Here is a 22,662-nt window from a genome sequence, read left to right as displayed (position 1 = left end):
GGTGAAGGACACTGGACAGGCGGAGGACACTGGACTGGCGGAGGACACTGGACAGGTGAAGGACAGTAGACAGGTGAAGGACAGTAGACAGGTGGAGGACAGTGGACAGGTGCAGGAGGGTCGAAAGGTTCCCTGGCCGGCACCTTGCGCTTCATCCTCTCCAACTCGACCTCCCTGTCCTCCATCCGCCGGCCAAAGAAGCCCAGGTTTTTCTTCTTCTGCCTGAGGCAGATGTCCTCCAGGTTCACTATCTGGCGCCTCAGCCTCCAGAACTCTTCCTCATTGTCATTTTGTTCACCCTGATATTTGACTTGCAACGAGTGCATCTTGCAGGACTGCTCCTTCAACTTTTGCAAAAGAACTTCGCGCTCCACGTGAGCAGCCGTTCGGATAGTCTTTTCTTTCAGCACGTGCTCCCGCTTCAGAGTACTAATTTTATCCTTCCAGGCCTTGTCGTTGTCGCTGACCAGCTTGGTCTGAGCCTTTAAGTCCTCGGAGAGGCTCTGGATCTTATTTTCCATATCTTGACACTCTGTAAGAAGAGCCTTTAAGCTCAATTCAGATGCCTTTTCTTTATTGTGGCTCTCCTCCTCCAGAGCGGAAAATCGGGACTGCCAGGCGTTGTCGTAGTAGCGGGCCAGATTGGTCTGAACTTCCAGGTTGTTGGTGAGGCTCTTGACCTCGTCCTCTAGATATTCCCTCTCTGAATAAAGAGCCTTTGCGTTGGACTCGCTCTCGGACCGCAGCTTGATCTCAAGATTTAGCTTCTCGGTAAGATCCAGGATTGCTTCTTCCTTCTCCTGGATCGTCGCCCTGAAATGCGATTCAGACGCCTTTTCTTTATTGTAGCTCTCCTCCTCCAGAGCGGAAAATCGGGACTGCCAGGCCTCGCCGCTGTCGCAGCCCAGCTTGGTCTGAGCTTCCAGGTTTATGGCGAGGCCCTCAACCTTGTTCTTTAGATATTCCCTCTCTGAATAAAGAATGTTTGCGTTGGACTCGCTATCGGACCGCAGCTTGATCTCAAGATTGAGCTTGTTGGTAAGATCCAGGATTGCTTCTTCCTTCTCCTGGATCGTCGCCCTGAGATTCAATCCAGACTCCTTTTCTTTATTGTTGCTCTCCTCCAGAGCGGAAAATCGGAGGTGCCAGGCCTCGCCGCTGTCGCAGCCCAGCTTGGTCTGAGCTTCCAGGTTGATAGCGAGGCCCTCAACCTTGTTCTTTAGATATTCCCTCTCTGAATAAAGAACCTTGGCGTTGGACTCGCTCTTGGACCGCAGCTTGATCTCAAGATTTAGCTTCTCGGTAAGATCCAGGATTGCTTCTTCCTTCTCCTGGATCGTCGCCCTGAGATTCCATCCAGACGCCTTTTCTTTCTCGTTGCTCTCCTCCAGAGCGGAGAATCGGAGGTGCCAGGCCTCGCCGCTGTCGCGGACCAGCTTGGTCTGAGTTTCCAGGTTGATGGCGAGGCCCTCAACCTTGTTCTTTAGATGTTCCCTCTCTGAATAAAGAACCTTTGCGTTGGACTCGCTCTCGGACCGCAGCTTGATCTCAAGATTGAGCTTCTCGGTAAGATCCAGGATTGCTTTTTCCTTCTCCGGGATCGGCGCCTTGAGATCCTTCATCTCATTTTGAGCAGAAATTTCTTTTACTTCAACCTGTGCCTCTTTTTTTGGACCATCTTGAGGCTGAGCCTCGTGTCTCTGGGTATCCCCTTGATACATTTGAAGCAAAGATGGGGAAATATCAATATAAATGTGTCGTAAAGATACTTGTGGCGCGCCTCTTAAAGACGATTGTGGGGCGTCTTTATGAAGATGATCGTGGTCTATTAATAATGACTTCGCAGTGAAACACTTTGCTGGTCTTGAAAAGTAAAATAAATCTGCTTTTTGTGTTCTCAGACGTAGATCCTGTCGTACTGCATGCAAGCATGAGCGAAGAGTCAGGAATTGCTTGGAGCAGTTGTACAAATGAGTTTAGGAAAGAGTTGTGCCTTTGAAGCCAAAGTGGGCGGGGCATTCCATCCCCATGGAAACAATAATCACAAAAAAACAAGATGGCGTCCAAAGCAGAGGAAACTGTGTATGTATGTATGTATGTATGTATGTATATATATATATATATATATATATATATATATATATATATATATATATATATATATATATACATTTGAATGTGTTTTTTTAATTATTACTATTACATTCTCATTTGAATATTATTACGGTTATTGAGAATACATTAATATTAGTATTCGGACTAATAAATTAGCATTATAAAATGATAAACGTCCTTCCTGTGCGTGTCCTTCTTACCTGAACAAGTCCTCCAGCTGAAATCCTTTCTATCCACGGAGCAGAGAGGAAAGCTCTTCGTTTCCGGTCCGTGTACGTTTTGTTCGTTTGTTTTATCGTTCATTCGAGAATACGGAAATACGGAAAAACGGCCGTTTCTTCGTTTTCCGTTTCAAACAAAAAACGGGAAAACGGAAAACTACTTCCGTTTTCTCGTTTTTGGCGTCTGAAACCAAAAACGAGAAAAGAGAGACGATTATTTTCATGTCAAAATAAAAGCCAGTAATATGTATTATTATTTATGGTCTTTTAATTCTCATTTACAGTCTTATATGATGCAAACACATCGCAGAGTAACGTTAGAAGAACATAAAGTAATAAATATGAATAAATACACCTGGTTAAGTTAGCAACAGTAGAGACTACAGGCAGTTTAATATGCATGTATATACGTACACAGCAAGAATCAACTGTTCAATTAATCGCTGCATTTTTTTAATGCAACACAGTTCGTAATATAGTTTAATCAAGTAACTTGTGTGTTTAGAGTTGATCATATTTAATTGTTTTATCGTATTGTGCCGTTTCTTGAGTGAACACAGAGCAGAGCCTGTATGAGACCACAGTAAAGGTTTACCTTTCTACCAGCAGGTGGCGCTATTTCATGTATTTACTTGTTATATGCGATCTTCTCTGTAGCTACTTGATGAGAAAACTCAACTGAAAGTTGTTCTCTGAATACTACTGTTGTTGAGTCACACAATGTCATTTTAGGACTTTTTCAGGCGGGAAGTTAGTTGTTTAAGCAGCAAATCTGTGGTCTGTTTGTCAAGAATCAGCCGATTTAACCTTTTCAATACGGAGCTTGTCGCCAGCGACATAAAGTCAAACGCAAACTCGACGCAAAGCTAATTTGACCGTAACTCCCTATTTACTTACGCCATCGACGTAAATCCAACTGATTCTGAACGCTAAGAAGGTCCATTACGGTAATGGTGGAAAAAAACAGCAACAAACATGTCTGTGGGGGTGGAAGTGAGCAGCTGTAGAGAATCAGGGGAGACACTTTGACTGGCATTTCACTTCTTTGGAAATAATATGTTGGCATTGTAAATAATAGTATTATAGTTTATGAGAGTTCTGCCACTTGCTGGCCCACCTAAACCCCTTATTAAAGGCCATTTTCATGTCCCCACAAATATACAGGACAGTTGGAATTGACAGCTGTAGGGATGAAGACCGTCAGGCTGGACTTGGGTTGGGAACCAATGTATTCTGCCCTTGCTTCTGTAGGTTGGCTTAGCAGATAGCTAACAGTAGATCCAGGAAATAAAGAACCAGAAATCCAGGCTGGCATTTAGGGTTTTTACTTGAATCTTTGTTTTTGTAAAACTGTAGAAACAGAACATGACATTAGCTTACAGATGTGTCATAAACGCACAGAAGAATACCAAGCTCAGAATAAACATACAATCAATATGCTGGAAAAGCCAAGTATTCATTAACACCAGACTTCCTGGACTAATTAGAGTTTAAGCTAACTTTAACGTTGTCAACATATTAATGCAGAAGGGACATGTCAATATAAAAATGCTAATTGCGATTAGCATCGCGGATAGCATCACAGTTAGCATCGCGATTAGCATCCACACAACACAACTGAAACGGTAAACAGACAGAGAATATATATATATAAAATTTGCATCCACCCCAGAATCCACCAAGGCTTGGAGTGGGATGGACCTCCCCTCCCATATGAGGGACGCGCCGATCTGCATGCAGGAATGGGGAATCTTTGAAGAGGTGGAAGTTTGGCTCATCAGGGCTCCTCCGGTCACGGATGAGCCTAATCTTTTGGCAGGCGAGGACAGGAAGTGACAAGGTGGCCAACCTGGCCGCAGTAGATGCATGCACCAGCCTGCATTCGCGGTTTATCGCTCCGACGGAGGGAGACGAGCTCGTCCCAGCTGCATCAATTCCTCGGTGTGGGGTGGAGCTACGGGGCTGAAGAGTGGGCCAGGGGCATAAGGCATGGAAGGCTGATTAAAAAAAACGTTTGTGTTTTACCATGGAACAACATAAATCTGTTCAGTGGAGCCACCAAAAAAAAAAAAAGATTACAATGCCATGGATGTCAGCCATTGCATGAAATCCACGGTGGACCTGGCGACCTCGTCCCGTGTGATGGGCATTCTGATGTGTGTCCGGGCATGGCACAGGAGGATCAGTGTCACGGCTGCCACACTCCGTGAACCCGATGCCTTGCTGAGGCCGGTGCCGTCCTCCACCACCTCCAGGAAGCTCCCCACTGCGTAAAAACGCAGCGGCCATGAGCTGCACCTCCGGGCTGAGCACAAAATTGCAGCGAGTCGGCCTCTGGATGTGTGGTGACACTAGCGTGACGAGGCGTTAGATCTCCACACGGGGATGCCGGTACTTTGACTGGACAGCCCGGTCCGACAGCACATTAAAGTGGGGAGAAAAGCTGACGCACATGCATTTATGTAAACCATCTGGCTTCGCGCAAGGTGACGCTGTTGGTTGGAGATTATGCTGTATTGCAGCCGTGGTGTCACTCACAAGTGGACTTCATTATAGCTAGATCCATACCCCGGCCCCCCTCTCTGTGATGTGTCAGTGCTAGCCACTACACCACTATGCAGCTATGGAACATACCCAGTAATATTTGTAAAATAGAATATCTGCGTCAAATATCTGCTTTTCCTGCTTCTCTCCTCTGCTAGTGCACCTCTCAGCTGCTCACATGCTGCTAGTGCATGTTGTGGGGCTAGAATCGATTCTGCCCAAAGAAGAGAGGTCTAATACGCAGTTTAGCCAATCACTGATAAAAAGAAATAAATGAGTGACTTACAATTTATCGAATCAGCAATTTTAGTCCGATAATATCGGACTAAAATGTAATTATCCCCTTCATGTACACACTTTTGTTCTAAAAAAAAGAAATATTAATAAAATGTAAATATTTGTGTTGTTGAGCTATGAAAAATCAATCCATTATCCAAACCGCTTATCCTGTTTAGGGTTTGTGGGGCACTGGAGAAAACAAACAAACGTAAAAGTCGGGATACTACCGTCGGTGGGTGTCCCCACTAGCTCCCTGCTGTAGCCAGCTAGCGCTGCTGCTAGTACCCTGTTTGCTCTCCGCAAGCTCCCCGACAACCACCGAAGGTAGCGGGCAATGTTCCCTCTAATTTTTCATGTGTCTGGGCATACACACAAGCTCCCTGAGCACACTGAGAACCACTGTGAGCAACATCAGATGTGCACGCTGTGGCCACACACCAGTATCACACCTGTTCAAAAACCTTGGATCATAGCAAGTTACATGGCTTATTAAAAGAATCAAATTACAGCAGCAATTTTCATTAGTTTACTTTTACTATAAGTGATTTTGCCCACTTAAAATGAAAAAAAGACAAAAATCTTGTTCATGAGATGTGTAGTATGTTATATGTGAGAGTCCTGCTTTGGCCATAGGAAGAGTCCTGCTTTGGCCATAGGAAGAGTCCTGCTTTGGCCATAGGAAGAGTCCTGCTTTGGCCATAGGAAGAGTCCTGCTCTGGCCTGGGTGAAGTCCAGTTGTGGCCTGGCTGAGGGTCCTGTTCTGGAAGAAATGATACATATACACCTTTCAGACATAACATTTTGTTCACATTAAAACATTCATATTTTGCACAATGACATGTGCTGTAGCTTGTGATACAGTGTAAATTCCTGTAACTCTTTGTCTGTAAAATATCTAATTACTCAGTTTTTTATTAGCATTTGTACTACCCATAAATTATCTAGTAGTAACAGCATTTAATGATTAATATCCATAAATAAAAAATCTTAATAAATGTCACTAGAATATGCAAATCTGACTTAAATTTTACCTTATTTTTCACGTCTGTCCTTCTCACTCCTCCAATGGTTGTACACTTTGTCCAGGTTGATGGCTTCGTCTGCTTCTTGCTTTGACTTTATGCGCATCAGCTGGTCCAAATGTGCCACTTCAAGACGATTTCTGGATGCTGTTTTGATATGATTCATTAAACTAAATCCTCTTTCACAATCCGCACTGGAAGCTTGAAATGTAGCACAAATATCCACAAGCTGTGAGATCTCCTTTAGCTCCTCACATCTAAGTGCTGCAGCAACCATATCTGAGAATGTGCTGATTGACCCTTGTTTAAGTTTTTGCTTCATTATGTACTTGAATTCAGCATATTGCCTATTAATGGCCTCCATAGACTGTGGGTGGTGGAGAATGGCCTCATACTTCTTTGCCAGTGTGGCAATGTCTGCTGATCCATAGTCAAAACTGATGTCTGAGCTCAATGCTTCAATGTCAAATGCAGACCACTCCTTTAATTCATCCTCTGGAAAACGAGCATCCATGTGATCACAGAGTTTACTAATGAAAAGCGTAATCTCACCAGTATTTCTGCCATCAGCTGATGAGGTCCCCATTGCCTCTTTGACACAGTCACTCCACTGTACATCCTTCTCCTTCAAGTATTGGGAACGCAACTTCTCAATCTTTGCTCTAGCAAAGCAGTGTCCTTCCATCACAGTCAGGTTGCGTCTTTGTAAAGTGAGGCAGAGTTGTGCTAGCTCACCCAAAACATCTCCCAGAGCAGTGACAGTAACCTTGAAATTTGAATCACTCAGCTTTTTGAAGCAGTACTTTGCCACTGGATCTCTGTTATCAGTGAATTCTCTTTTGCAGAATTCTTGAAGCACAGTGTAGTTCCTCAGAACAGCATAGACAGCTTGGTGCCGCGACAGCCATCGCACTTCGTTCAGAGGCCTGAATGACAGTGTATCTTCATCAAGAATCTTTGCTAGGTCCTCCATTTTGCCCCTCTTCACAGTGGACCGAGAGAAAGTGGAATACACAGTTCTAAGAAGAGTTTCCACATCTCGCATCAAAGGTACATTTTTCCAGGCATCATCAATGCCCACACAATGCTGTTCAGTTAGGTGTGGTATTTGGCGCTTTAACAAAGCCGCAACTCCGTTGTGTTTTCCTAGCATTACTGAGGCACCATCGGAGGTCAGCATCACCATTCTCTGCATGTCCAGTCCATGTTTGGAGTAAAACTGAGTTATTGCCTGCACAATATCCTGAGCAGTGCATGCTGTCAGCTGGATGATGCCACCAAACACAGTTTTATAGTTAACATCATTTTCCTCCCTATATTTAATATATAGGACTAGCATTTTGTGTACTGATATGTCTGTGCTCTCATCTACTATCAGGGTATGCCAGGGTGCATTTTTAACACTGCACATAGTCTCATTCTGCACTATCTCATTGATTGAGTTCACAAATTCAAAGGCATAGTTTTTGCTTCGCCAGCTTTCTGATATACTCACATACTTTGCCATGTGATCGTGGATTTGTTGAACTGACAGCATTGATGCATTCATTTTGATGGCAAGTAAAATATTGTCAATGAGAACTTGAACTTGCTCGGGGTCAGATTTTGTTTTGTGTGACAGCTCCTTCCTTTTCTCTCTGTCTTTTGCGCTCTCCCGCAATAATGTACCAATCCCCTGTCCCATCTTGAGTCTTCGTACAATTCCAACAGCTTTCAAATGACTTTTCTGCTGAATGTGACGCTTGAGGTAGTCCAACTTCCATTCAGTCCACATTTTTCCCTCCGAAAGCTCACATGCTACATTGGCTTCGCTGCATGTTTTACAGAGTAGACCTTTCTCACTCGAAAAAGAAAAAATCTCACCCAGTTTCACCGCTTGTTCTTCTATTTGCACATACTCCGACAGCCATTCCATCTTAAAAGAACCGCATTTCTTTTTTACTTTGGCTTGGTGAGTGGATGTGTCGCTGCCCGTTCGTTTCGCCATGGTAAGGGTTGTTGTTAGCTAGCTAGCCTGCACGGCGTGTATGGGCAGGGCAGAGAGCACATAGGCAAGCACTGTCAAAGCTATGATTGGCTCCGTAGCGTAAGTGAACTGTATCGTATCATTGGCTGGACACCTGTCACTCACTGAGTTACGTTGCAAAATGGTACAGAAAACAATATTATTGGTCTAATTCATTAGATTAGATTAGGTCTAATATTAGATATTAATTAATACGTTTATGTTGAATTTTATTTTATGCGCTGCATAGATTTTCTTGTGCGCTGAGAATGTGCAAGCAGTGCGCGATTGCGCAAGCGCGCAGCTTAGAGGGAACATTGGTAGCGGGGTTCTCTCTATTATGAAGAGTGAAGAGGTCAAGCGGAGATAGCTGTATCATCACTGTGTAATGAAAACGGCACCACCTATTGAATCGGATATGACATGCTTTCGGCCAATGATTTGATTTATTCACTGCCATGTATATTAGGATAATAGCAGTTGCCCCGAAAAATAGCATAGTCGACTAAAGCAAAATTTCGAATTGATACCATCATGTAAACGCACTGTGTCTCTGTTCTTGTCAGGGCTCGTGTTCTTGTCAAGGCTCGTGTCTCGTTCACATCTCGCATGTTCTCGCCAGCTTCTCTTCTCTCCAGCGACATTTTAACAAGATGACAATTGAATATTCCAGCACAAGCGCTACTCTTGCAAGAAGACTCAATCCTCACAAGATCAAATCTCCTTTCCAAGACCCATTTGAGAGAAGAACTTAAGCGGAGAAACTCCAAATGAAACGACTGGTTTCAGATCAGCCGCCTGAACTCAGCATAAAACATTAGACCCGCGTGAAAGCCGCACATGCAAAGCTGTATAGACTGGTACACAAGGAAAGCTTGGCTAGCTGGATGCAATCATGCTCATGCTATATTTTGCTTTTCATACATGCTTGTTAAGTTGACGGGGTCAGATTCAGCACGGACAAATACTAAAGTAAAGAACCTTGAGAGACGGACAGCTGGTGCTTGTGCTACATCGATGCTAACGGTAACGAACAAGAGCATTTTTAATACATCATCATAGTACATTAAAATCCAGAATGCAACCGCTGACACTGTCGCAAGAGCATTTATGGAGAGGCTGAGCACCATTCTCCCACACGGATAAACAGACAAACTTATTGCCCTAGCTTACAACGGGGCTGCAGTCAGCGGTTACCGTGTCGACTGCTAGATCCTCATCATGCAGCACGCAGCCCTAAATGTGGATATGATATTCAACCAGCTGCAGAAGAGGAACATCGACCCTGTCTTCATTAAAGGACTTGTCCAGAGGTTCACAGACAGCATTCAAAAAATCATTGTGTTTTACCTGCATTAAGCTAAGCGGTTTCCTGTAAGATGATGCTTTTATTTTGAAGGCGGCTCGCAAGCTTGACAGTATTTTTTGATTGCTTAAGCACGGTTTTCAAAACACGACACACAATTAGCACAACCACACACCCAATTAGCAAAACACTACAGATCCTTTGCAAAATTAAACACTTCTATTTAAAAACCACACATTTCACATTACTATACTCTGTTTGCACGAGTTACACTCTGCTGTGATAAACATGAAACACTTTTAACACTTCTACTTCCCTATGATTAGAGTAGGCTACGATCAACAAAGTACAAATATAATGTAAATTCACCAAACACTACACAAGACCAATGTTGCAGACTGAAGAAACTCATTTATTCCTCAACATGCTCAAAATATTGACATGAGATTCATAATGCTGTAACAAAATGTGACTATGTATTGTAAATTAAAAAATAAATAGACATCGTCTCGTCGCCTAGCTAGATCTGGCCAGAGAATTTCATCAACATCGCAAGCAATGTTGTCATTAGCAAGACACCTTGGAAAGAACCGTCTTGAATGACAAATCCATCCTTGCATTGCTGCTACCTCCATCTGGTCACAGGCCGCCTCATGGCTTAGATGAGGGGTACCTCAGCCTGGAGACGAAGATCATATACCTTCCACCGCCATGCAGAGAAAAACTCTTCTATATGGTTGAGGAATGGGGAGTATGGCGGAAGATATAGGACAGTGAAATGTGGATGTTGCTGAAACCAGTTCTCAACCAGAGCAGAGCGGTGGAAAGACACATTGTCCCAGACAACAATGTATTACATATGATCTATTTGATTTGCTGCTGTTATGTTGTGCAATTGGTCCAAGAATGTAAGTGTGAGTGCTGTATTGTAAGGGCCCATATGGACATGACGATGGAGGACCCCATTCTGTGTAATGGCTGCACAGATTGTTATATTATGCCGATGTCGCCCTGGGACATTGACTATAGCCCTGTGGCCAATGATGTTTCTGCCCCTTTTTTGTGTTCTCGTCAGGTTGAACCCAGCCTCATCTACGTAAATTAACTCATGCTGGATCTCCTCTCCATCCGTTCGTAAAACTCTCTGAAAAACAGTGTCAGGCAAAATTGTGTAGTTCAGTGTATATCTAGTACACATATTAACAGTAGAGTAAAAGAGTATGCAAGATCACACTGCTAAAGTAAATACATATCTCTCAAAATCATGCCGCAGTCGTGTCACCCTTTCGGAATTGCGCTCAAAAGGCACTCGATAAATTTGCTTCATTTGAATTCTTTTTTTTTAGGATGCGTGCCAGTGTTGATGTTGAGACCAGATGGATATCATTGAAAATGGCTTGGTTATTGACAATGTTAGCTTGGAGCCGTTTGATTGTTATAGCATTGTTGGCCAAAACAATGTTTACCATTTCCCTCTCTTGCTGTTCTGTGAACATAGGAGGCCTTTCCCCTTGTCGTTCCTGAAGCTCAATCCTATGTAGAAAAAAAACAGTATACAATAATACAGTAATTTCACAGGAAAAGGTAACAAAAGTGCGGATAGTGCATAGAATACAGTACTGCAAGCAGTTACTGAAACGTGCAGATGTTTTAGATATGATATTTTTGCAATACCTATTTTACAGTCGAAATGTTCTTATCACACTTACCACTGTATATTGGCTTAGATTTGGCTGTACTCACGATCCAGCCTCCCTCAGTGTCAGGCCGTGGTTGACAACATGGTCAACCAGTGTTGCCAGATCTCATTTGTCAGATTCGCTCCTCCTCCTCCTCCTCCTCCTCCTCCTCCTCCTCCTCCTCCTCCTCCTCCTCCTCCTCCTTCCATTGTGCTTGAAGATCTATGAACTCACCTGTTGCTTTTTATAGTGCTTATACACCTGATTGGTGTGTCTACAATTAAGCAAACGAGTGTTTGCACACCTGATGACTGTTGAACCAATTGGTGGACGGTGTGGTAATTTGTCAGTGCTTTGGCATTGCAAGGAAGTGACTTCATGATAGATTTTTGTGAGTAATGTATGTTAAGTGTGTTTAGTGTTTTGCAAATCACTGTGTGTAGAGTTTTGCAACAAGTGTGAGGTTGACAATGTGCTTATAGTTGTGCAAATATGGGCTGATGTTTTGCTTCTTGAGTGTAAGGTTTTGCTAATAGTGTACTACTTTTAATTTTAGTGTGTAAACAATCTAAAAAAAGTCACAATGTGTGCCGTTTGTACGTCAAAAGCTACAGAAAATATGTTTTGTATACAAATTATGAACAGCAACGGTATTAGCACTCCGCAGAAGAGGCACAAGGTTAGTTAAAGTTGTAATAAGTGATAAGGGTGTGTGTGTGTGTGTGTGTGTGTGTGTGTGTGTGTGTGTGTGTGTGTGTGTGTGTGTGTGTGTGTGTGTGTGTGTGTGTGAATGCAAACTAGTAGTAAGCAAACATAATTATTGTTTTTGTGCATTTGTACACAGCTCTTAAATTTGTTTTGGAAACTTATCAATACATTTGAAATCATCATTGAAGTGCATCATTCTTTTTCAGAGGGGTACGGGACTATATATATATCTCTATATATATATCTATATCTATAGATATAGATATATATCTATATATATCTATAGATACAGATATATATCTATATATATATATATATATAGATATATATCACGATTAATCGCATGATTTTTCTGCGATTAATTGCTTTATGCGTCAAATTCAACAATAAAGTAAGTGTAGTGTATTGCATGCTTTTTTTAAAGTAATGTTACCAGAACAATATAAAAGCACTCTGGAGCAACAACAAGTTAACATACATCCATATATAGTTGATACATTTTTTTTCTTTTTTTTCTGAACAGGTACTGTTCAGCAGTAAGGGTCCCTGTGAGGGACAAACCACTCCTTTTGTCCATGTTCAGTCTGTTGCTTACCTTAAAGATGTTAAAGAACAGCAATTAATTAACTTCATACAAAAGCAATACGTGTTTTTCATGTCTTCTGTTCAGTTTTTCTTACTCAGTGAAAAAAGTCCAGTCTGTGTTGTCTTGAACAAGTACACTGACGCCTGGTAGAATGAGGTGGAGATGTGAAGGACAGCTGACAGGTATCAGCGGCGGCTTTGCGCATGCGTGATTAATGTTCAATCCAGGGACGTAGAGCTTGCAGCGGGAGGCTGCAGGTAGTCTGACCGCTTTGAGAGGCTACTCGCTCACGCAGTGCTCGTTGAGGACAGAAACTACAGAACGATACGTGCTTTCACATCGGGCTTAAGTCGGCAAATAGTCCGGTAATGCTGCGGAAGTGCAAGGGCGGACCAAAATTATTCACCTTCAAAGTAAAAGCCCCAAAAAATCTTTTTTTTAAATGCAGTTAACGCATGATCAAATAATTAACGCCTTAATCGATTGAAAAGTTAACGCGATATTAACGCGTTAACTTGCCCAGCCCTGATATATATATATATATATATATATATATATATATATATATATATATATATATATATATATATATATATATATATATATATATATATATGAGTTGTATTAATAAGATGTCCTTATTAAGTAAAAGTGTTGGAATAAATGTTTAAAAAAATTGCATTGAATCATACAGGGATGTTTGCTGAAATTGATTGGCTGGCCCTACCCAAAAAAAAATCCACCAGCCGCCACTGACTAAGGGTCCCTGTTGGGGACAAGCCACTGCTTCTTTTGTCCATGTTCAGCTTGTTGCTTACCTTAAAGATGCATATTAAAGACTGGCAAATTCTTAAGTTCTACAAAACATTCAGTTTAGTTTTTCTTACTCAGTGAGAGTGAGTCTGTGTTGTCTTGAACAAGTACACTGAAGTCTAGTTGAATAAGGTAGAGACGTGAAGGACAGCTGACAGGTATCAGTGAGAGAGGATCTAGATCTGGATTTGTTGAACTTCATCACTGAGTGTTTGTTCTCATGTAGGTAGATTCAAAGAAAGCTAACATCAGGATCAGCAGCGGCTTTGCGCATGCACGATTAATTTTCAATCTGGACGCGGAGACTGAATTTTTTTTTTAATTCTTCAAATCTCTTGTGAAAACATACTTTTACTAAATTAGACAAGCTGTTCTGGTGCTTAAATTGGTTTACTAAAGGTCTTAGGTTTAAATATTTACTATATATTTGAGTCAAAATATGTAGTATATAGAAAAACAAACTATTTACTATGTTTACACAATATGCACATTTATTACATATTTCACTTTTTTGAGAACAGTTTTCAGAACAACAAAATATATACTGTATAATGATACTAATTATAATAATACATTAATTTTATATAGCGCTTTTCAAGATGCTCAAAGATGCTTTGCACGGGACAGAGACAAATAGAACAAAACAAAACAAAAACAAAATAGAAAGACAATGGAGCAAACAAAACAAACAATCCCGAAGGATCACCAGGAGAAGGGTAGGGACCAGGGGTTAGCAGGTGTAGGGTATGTAGTGGAGGTTAGCAGGTCACCCCAGGTCCGGCGCTTAGTCCTCATAGTGTTCATATCGGCAGAGCTGGGACAAAGGGTTGGCGCGGGGAGGAGGTCTGCAAGGCAGGGAAGGTCCAGGTTGTTTAGGGCTTTGCAAGTGGTGAGTAATAATTTAAAGTCAATCCTTTATTTGGTCGGGAGCCAGTGGAGGTTGCATAGGACTGGGGTGATGTGGTCGTAGCGACAGGTGGAGGTGAGCGGTCGAGCGGCAGAGTTCTGAACATGTTAAAGTGTGTTGATAATTTTTTTTATAGAGCCGTAGAGGATACTGTTGCAATAATCCAGTCGAGATGTTATGAGGACATGGAGGAGAATGTCGGTGGTGCCAGAGGAAAAGGAGTGCCGGAGGCGTGCAATGTTCCTAACGTGAAAGAAGGCAGTTTTGGTGATGCAGTTGGCGTGGGGCAGGAAAGAGTGTGGGGTCGAAGATGCGGACCTGAGTGGAGGGGTGACAATGGAGCCATCAATGTCTGGGCTGAGCGGGTGAGGGAGTTAGGGCCGATGATGAGTAATTCAGATTTATTGCAGTCAAGTTTAAGAAAATTATGCTGTATCCAAGATTGTATATCAGTGAGACAGGAGGTGAGAGTGGAGTGGGTGACTGAGGTGATGGTCTTGGAGGAGAAATAGATGTACTTCTTACCAGCACATGGACGTGTGTTGCGTCACGCAGAGTAAAACTAAACAGGGTCTGATCTGAGCTGATCTGCCGTCTGTCTCACTGAGTACTGCAATGTTTTTTGCAGTGTAAGATGGGTAGGTCTGTCGTGTCTATGACTGAGAACAGCAGTGTTTTTTGCAGTGTAAGGTGGGTAGGTCCTAAGGGATTTCCTGAGTGTTCATTGATTAGTTTCACACAAAATGTTAACAGACACACAAATGGACAAATCCTTGTCAAAGGCGTAGCTCGACAACTCCACAGTTACATTCATACTCAGAGCAGGTTGTGTGAATTACATATGATGCAGAAGTGAAGAGTCTGCAGGGTCTGGCAACATCTGAACCATATTTCTGTTCCGTTTTATGACCGAGATGTTAATAGAAACATCACGTAAACATTGTAGCACGCTTCAATGCGGTAGCGGACCCCATAGACTTACCCATTAATTTATTACATACTTGTACACTGACATGTTGAAGTGATCAGAGATTTAATTGTTCGAGCTTGTTAGTGAAACGGTGTACCGTCCCCGGGATATGCACACATAACTATTACATAACTATTACATTATAAACATCATATACAAGTGCGTGGCAAACACCTGCTCTGTTGTCCAGTCTTCATTATTTCCTCAAAAAAATATAAAATGTGAAAAAGATCAATCATTCTTTGCTACATGACTGTATGGTTTTTATCACTTTATAATGATCCATAGAATGTATCGAAGCAAAATATATATAGTGTTGATCAGGTCACATGGAGTCTGTACTGGAGAGTGAAGAGGTCATTTACACACAGATCGGGGGTTGAGTGTCTACAGGAGAGCATTTGGTTTTAAGAACAAAGGCAGCGACTGGACCACCAGTGGTCTGGGGAACTTCCTCCTATTCTTATCAAGACAGGAGGGGGATGCCATTTGCATTTGAACTGCTGCAGAAGTGGGGAGACTTTACATGCATGGATTTTATGGATGACTGTAGCTCAGAATATAGAATTCCTGTTGCATTGTAACCTGCAGAACTGAATAACAAATTCCTTCTCCGTCAAATATTTTGTTAGCTAACACAGGAGGGCGGAGTGAGGACTTCAGGTACCGGAAAACAGGAATGTTATGGAGCCAACTTCAAAACCTACGCCAAAAAGAGACTCCGCCCCTGTGTGACTCTTAGCCAATCGCATGCAATAAATTTGAACCAGTAGCCAAGTGAATGTGGTGTGTTAAAACTGAAAACGGACCTTGGCTCGGCCTCTTTCCTTCGATGACGTTGAGAGACAGCTAACTGCGTGCGGTCTGTGGTTCCGGCTGAGATTTAAAGGGCCTTGGTCAAGTATTGTATCCATCAAATTTCATCATCTCTTTTTATTAAATATTTTTATTATAACTTATTGATTCTGGTACTTTTTTCCTCACGAACACCTGGGGTTTTTGTAAATATTCTTTAATAGCATAAATGTAATGTATTTCCCATGTACTTTTTCCCATGCTTCAGCCAATTGGTCTCTGTGAATATAAAGCATCCTGTTTGGTAATCTGTTATAATCCAATCAGCTCTGTGGGAGCCAACTGGGTGGTCCACTATCCTACCAAGGCCCAAACAGACAGGCTTCCTGGTGTCCGGATCCATGGATTTGCCCAGGGGAATAAAAGGACTGTTCATGGGTACACCACACCATACCAGCCCCCATCTTTATATATCTCTCACACACACACACACACACACACACACACACACACACACACACACACACACACGTTACCGACCAAAAACTCCATTCACTTGAAAGGGAGGTTAATGTTTGCTCGTCACACTTAGTGAGATTACCTTGGCCCCCCTCCATGTGATCCATGAAGAAAAAACAGTTGAAATAGCAAAGATGGAAATAGTTAGATGACTTACTGAGAGAGTCAGACGTGTCACTTGATTGTTATTTTGATCTTTCAGCAAGATGCAAAAAAAACTGAGTTTGAAACAAACTTTTTTTTCTTTAAGAGCCTGGCACAGTAACATTTTTTAACTGTAGTTATCAATCATGAAGATATCTTTGTGTCACAGTCAGGCTTTCTTCAGGTACCACAACAATAAAAGTTGTGTTGCTTACAGCCACATACCATCTTTAAAACTTAAGAGAAACTTAAAAAGACAAACAGTGGACTGGAAAGACACTATTGCAAAGATGGTTGATGTGTTCTGCAGGAACACAGTTTCCAGACCTATCCAGTCTTTCTTTCTGATCTGAGGTTACATTTGCTGTGATGTGCTGAGAGCCCCCCCTAGAATGTTGCAGTACCAGTTTTTATGTCAAATGACCTATTTCACACAAACATTTTGGAAATATGTTGAATGAAAATTATATTTTTAAATATTTTGTTTTACATGTCAGATTTGTATAGCTAAAAAAAGAAACCTTCAGGAGTGCAACAGAGGTGGAACCTTCTCCCCGGATGGACAGAGCGAGCTCAGCTTTAACCCACAGTCTTAGCTCAGTTCAGTTAATTCCTCCTGCTCGTGCAAAGTCATGTCGATTTCCAAAGCTGTTGCTGAGCTATATGGTAATGGTAAATGGACTAACGCTTTTCTAGTCTTCCAGACACTCAAAGCATTTTAACACTACGCGACATCATTCACATACTGATGAGAGGAGCTACCATGCAGGGTGCCACATCAGTATTATCAACCATAAATACATCGTAGGCGCAGTTACGGGAGCAATTTAGGATTAAGTGTCTTGCTCAAGGACACATCGACATGGGCGAGCGCAGTGGTCCCCAACCTTTTTTTAGCCACGGCCCGGTTTCATGTCAGACAATATTTTCACGGACCGGACTTCACAGTGTGGGTGATAAACATGACTTAATAAATATGACGTCATAAAATGATGCGACTGGCATAAAAAAATAGAAAGTGCATACAAATACAACTTCCATCCATTTTCAGATGCTTATCCGGAGTCGGGTCGCGGTGGGAGCACGCCCAGCAGACCGACCCAGGCTTCCCTCTCACCCGCAACATTTTCCAGATCATTCTGGGGGATCCCGAGGTGTTCCCAGGCCAGCCAGGAGATATAATCCCTCCAGCGTGTCCTGTGCCTCTTCCCAGTTGGACGTGCCTGGAAAAACTTTAATGGGAGGCGTCCAGGAGGCATCAGGATTAGATGCCCAAACCACCTCAGCTGACTCCTTTTGATAAGGAGGAGTAGCGGCTCAACTCCACAATCCCTCCTGATATCCAGGCTCCTTTACCTATCTCTAAGGGTGAGCCCATCCACCATACGTAGGAAGCTAATTTCGGCCACTTGTATCCACAACCTCATTCTTTCAGTCACGACCCAGAGTTTGTGGCCACAGGTGAGGGTTGGAACGTAGACCGACCAACAAATGGAGAGCTTTGCCTTCCGACTCAGCTCCCTCTTCACTAAGACGGACCGGTACAGCGACTGTTTTACTGCTGCAGCCACACCAATTTGCCTGTCGATCTCCCGCTCCACCTTACCCTCACTCGTGAACAAGACCATAAGATACTTGAACTCCTTCGCTTGGGCACAGGCCTGGACTGGGACAAAAATTCCGCCCTGGACTTTTTGGTCCAGACTGGCCCACCACAATCCGTGCACAGATACTGTGCCAACTCGGTCCGGTGATGTACTGTACATATAATCACACAATCCCTGAATAACACTACTATGCTAAATAATATCAATAATATAGTCAATGGGTGGGCTTAGGGTCTCTGGTGAGAGAGATGATGTACTGGGCACAAACCTGGACGTGTCAGGTCGCAGGTCGACTCTTACACGGTCCTTGCGCCACCTACTGTTCTGGCATGTGGAAAATGCACGGGGACTAAAAATCAAAACGAGTCCGTCAATCCGACTGCGTGGCCAGCCGTAGTTGTAGAAGTATAATTCAGCCTTTACTCTCATCCCTGCCGCTTCACACTCGGCTGAAAAACATCCCAGTGAATGTTGGAGTTCACGGTCCGAAGAGGCAAACAGGACCACATCATCTTTATGGGTCCCTAACCCAGTCAAAACCTCTCCCGTGCAGCACTAAAGTCTACTATCTTAAATTAAGAAGGTAATTATTGCACTACCTACTGCCATCTACTGGCATGGAAGAATATGTAATTACTCGGCACGCCACTCAGACGGTAACAGTTGGCTCAGGCGCTCAACAATGGCAAATTATTTGCGGGATCTAAATAATAGTTTTTGGACCATCAAGTGGAATTGGACATTTTTCCACGGCAAATCTCCACCAAAGGTCCACAAAAGCAGTGAAATATATTAATAAAATGGTAGACACATTGTGATTCCTAATCTTACAGGAAGCCAGTGCAATAGTTGCTAACACCAGAGTAATTTGATCTCTTTTCTTATTTTTTGTTACACGTTCTGCAGCATTCTGGATCAAATGGAAAGTTTTATGATACTTATCTACAGATATATTTCACAGACTTATTAGAGTAGCCTGATAGTAAAGAGTTACAGTAACTCAGGCAGAGTTCACTGGAAAATATTTCTCAGAATATCACCTTTAGCAGTTTGGCATTAAGTAAGTCAGAAGTTCTCATTGTCTTAAGCTAAAATCTCATCCCGAACTGTTAATTTGCACATACTTGTAACATGTTTGCACAATTTGACTGGAGGGAACGTGTCGTAGTCCTGCAAACTGTGTCTCGACAGTCACCATCCCTTCCCCCTCCCTCTTGCTCTGTGAATTGGTCAATGTGTGGAGTGCTTTCATTTTTGTGCATCCTTCTCTTCATTTGTACAGCTGGTGATTTGCTGGAGCAATCAAACTAAATTGCTTTACCCAAATTGAGCCGGCAGTAGACTGGGGACTTGGGTAAAGGGCTTTGAACAAGGAACACTTATAATGAACTCACGCATGTTTTCATCTTTGCGAGGCAGGATTAGAGAAATCTTTGTGAAAACAAAAACAGCCATTAGTCAGAGGTAGAATATGAGAAGGTCATTTTAAAACGGCAGGCCCTTGACCAAAGTCAAAGCAGGTTTGATCTACGATCAGATCAGGTGGCAAAGTACTGGTGTTGCCAAAGAGGTGTGTCCAGGGGTGGATTGGCCATAGGGAGTACCGGGAGTTTTCCCGGTGGGCCGGTCAGTAATGGGCCGGCACGGCAGTGGCTGATTTTTATTTTTTTTGTACGTAAAGACGTATTGTCAAGCGAGTAAACTGACACGGTAAACACGACGCAAATATTCGTGCCGCGTTCGGTGTGAATCCAGCGGCCCAGTGGCCGTATGATAGGCCCAGTAGTCAATACTAACGCTGCTAAAAGCAGAAATATAATAAACATGTTTGGTAGGGGCAGTAGAGAGAGAGAGACGACGGTGACGACGACAAATACGCTCTGCCGGATGGCTCCAGTCCCGCCTGTCATTACATCCTACCCAGATACAACACATACAAAAGATATGTTTTTTTGATTGGCTGTAGCCCATTTCTTTTTTTTTTGATTGGCTGATGAGTGGCTCCTCACTGGGGAAGGGGGGGCACTTGAGAGCCCTGAGTCGGACAGTGAAAGTGAGGCTCCCGCTGCCACAGTGGTACAGGGGGTAGGGGGGAGGCTGGTAGTGGTGATAGCCGGTGTGTGTGCTAGCTAACATGTTGTGAATAAACACTCGTTCACTAAATGTTCAGAATCGTTGTCTGTGTGGTTTGAGCATGCAGATCTGCTTTTTCACATTTTTTATAATTACAAATCAGGTCACCAGAGTTAAGTGTTTTAAGTATCAATACACTTTCTTCAAGACCACTGTTCAATTTGTTCAAATATGCTTTACCTATTTTTTTCTGTCAATGTTTATGGTTTATTGTCCTTGCTTTTTTTGAACACTTATTTATGGAAGTTTTCAGATCAAATTACATCAAATAAGAGACAAGGAGACAATGACCCATTTCACATTATAGAGTTAAAACTAATGAAACGCTGAATAACTACTGTTACAATTAAACATCTGCATACCTATTAGGGGTGTTCAAACATATTCCGTAATTCCCAATACTATTTCTCTACTTTTCACGTCCAGGTTTGTGCCCAGTACATCATCTCTCTCACCAGAGACCCTAAGCCCACCCATTGACTATATTATTGATATTATTTAGTATAGTAGTGTTATTCAGGGATTGTGTGATTATATGTACAGTACATCACCGGACCGAGTTGGCACAGTATCTGTGCGCGGATTGTGGTGAGCCAGTCTGGACCAAAAAGTCCAGCGCTGAATTTTTGTCCCAGTCCAGGCCTGGGTGTGTCTGATTGCTATTGGTTCCTTCTGTGGAAGTGAAATAAAGACAAAACCTCAACCTTAGACACTTCCATGCTATGAAATCTTCAGCACAGCAGCAACCAAAACATCTAATCATTGACATCCAAAAAGACTTCACTCTCTGTATGACTTTACAATAAAAACAAAATTTGAGAATAAACTTCCCGTTGTTGATTTGTTTCTTGTTTTGTCGTCTTGTTCTTATTTCTCAAGAGAATTGGTATGAATTAATAAGAACTTACCCTGGAAATAAAGTTGTACATAAACAGTATGGGAAAAAAGTCAATACTTGGCATGCCTTAGGCTCTCTCCCAGCCTACCCCTCTTTGTATAAGTCAGCTTTCTCTTCGCATTCTTGATGAATAGCAGTGACATAGTGTGGCACAGAGAAGCATTGCACAAGTATTTTTAAAAGGAGTGTGAAAAGAAGGATTTAAAGAATAGCTTTAAAATATTTGAAAGTAGACTCATCTAACACAAGCTTTCTAGGATTCTTTAGTTATACAGCTTTTCAAAAAAAGCTAACAATTTAAACTGTGACAGGTGATTTGCCAAAAAGCCAAAAGCAAATCACTGAAAACTCACTGCACACTCAGTTGCACCCAACCCTGTACTGCTCCAAATGCTACTTTACCATGCTCCCAGTCACATAAATAATCTTAAAATAAATAATGCCTCTAAAATCATTGGTTACCTTTCCTCCAACCTCCCAATCCTCATTGACGGAGGAAAGGAGGCAGACACGTTTAACTTTGTAAGTATCCATTTTATTCAGATTTGGATATTTGACTGAAGTTTAATTAAGTTAAGAAAGTTGACGAGTATAAGGTGGTGGCATCACCTCATATTGCCCTCATGGCATTGTCTATGACCTGTCAGAAGAGCGGTATTATCAAGTTAACTGTCTTGGGTGATTGTAGAGGTTCATCAAGAAGAGTTTCTCAGAGTTCATCAGCAGCTTCTTCTGACCTTGAGAATAGACACATGGCTGGAAACATTTCGCTCTTTTTTATGTTGGAAGGTATGTTTGGCGAACAGCAAAAGGAATTAAACACACTATTGTGTAGGCTACCTCTTGGCTTGTTGCTTTGCGCCCAAAGACACAGTTGGGAAACAGTTTTTCCACTTTTAGTGTGAAGTAGTATTTTTTTTAATGGTGCGTTTGGCTCACAGCTTACGGAACTCCCAAGATTCTACAAACTTTGCTGCTTTACTGGACTACACATCATCAACTGGGGGAGCTACGCGTTATCAACTGGGAGAGCTTTTCTAAACCAGATGGAGCTGCTCTGAATTCGGCAAACACCAAATGAACCAAGGAATAAACATGTCTCTTAATAATCTCACTTTGTGTCGTGGCTTGGAGCGTTTCTCGTCAAGATTTCAGGGTTTAAAACAAATGTTTCCTCATTAAGGTTTGGTGGAGAAAAGGAAACGTTTCTCGATACTGGAATCGTCACCGCCAAAAATGCCCATGATCCTCCGTGCGAAAGGAGTGGCCAGTAAATCTGCCACCATGTCAGTTTCTCCTCCTCCAGCCATTGAGTGTTAAAAAAAAAAAAATCTTCTTATTACTGAGTTCTGCTAGCTAGTTTTCTGTTGACAAAAGTCATGATGGCCAACTAACCAATCAGAGCACCTTA

The 22,662-nt window shown here is 42.3% G+C and overlaps 1 protein-coding gene across 1 annotated transcript in view; it reads right to left on the bottom strand.

The window, feature by feature from the left end:
* LOC137780743 (polyamine-modulated factor 1-binding protein 1-like) overlaps positions 1-2,016 on the bottom strand; it is a 3,391-nt gene extending 1,375 nt beyond the window's left edge. The window contains exon 1 of the mRNA XM_068568936.1: positions 1-2,016. This exon is cut by the window's left edge and continues 648 nt beyond it. Within this exon, the coding sequence (XP_068425037.1) occupies positions 1-1,721 (1,721 nt within the window). The 5' untranslated portion in view covers positions 1,722-2,016.
* Between the last annotated feature and the right edge of the window lie 20,646 nt (positions 2,017-22,662).

The sequence above is a fragment of the Clinocottus analis genome, unplaced genomic scaffold (genome assembly GCF_023055335.1).
Source record: "Clinocottus analis isolate CAN_PGR_092001 unplaced genomic scaffold, fCliAna1.0.p SCAF_9, whole genome shotgun sequence".
NCBI lineage: Eukaryota > Metazoa > Chordata > Actinopteri > Perciformes > Cottidae > Clinocottus > Clinocottus analis.
Note: the sequence above shows the minus strand (reverse complement) of the source record. Positions and strands in the feature narration are given on the sequence as shown.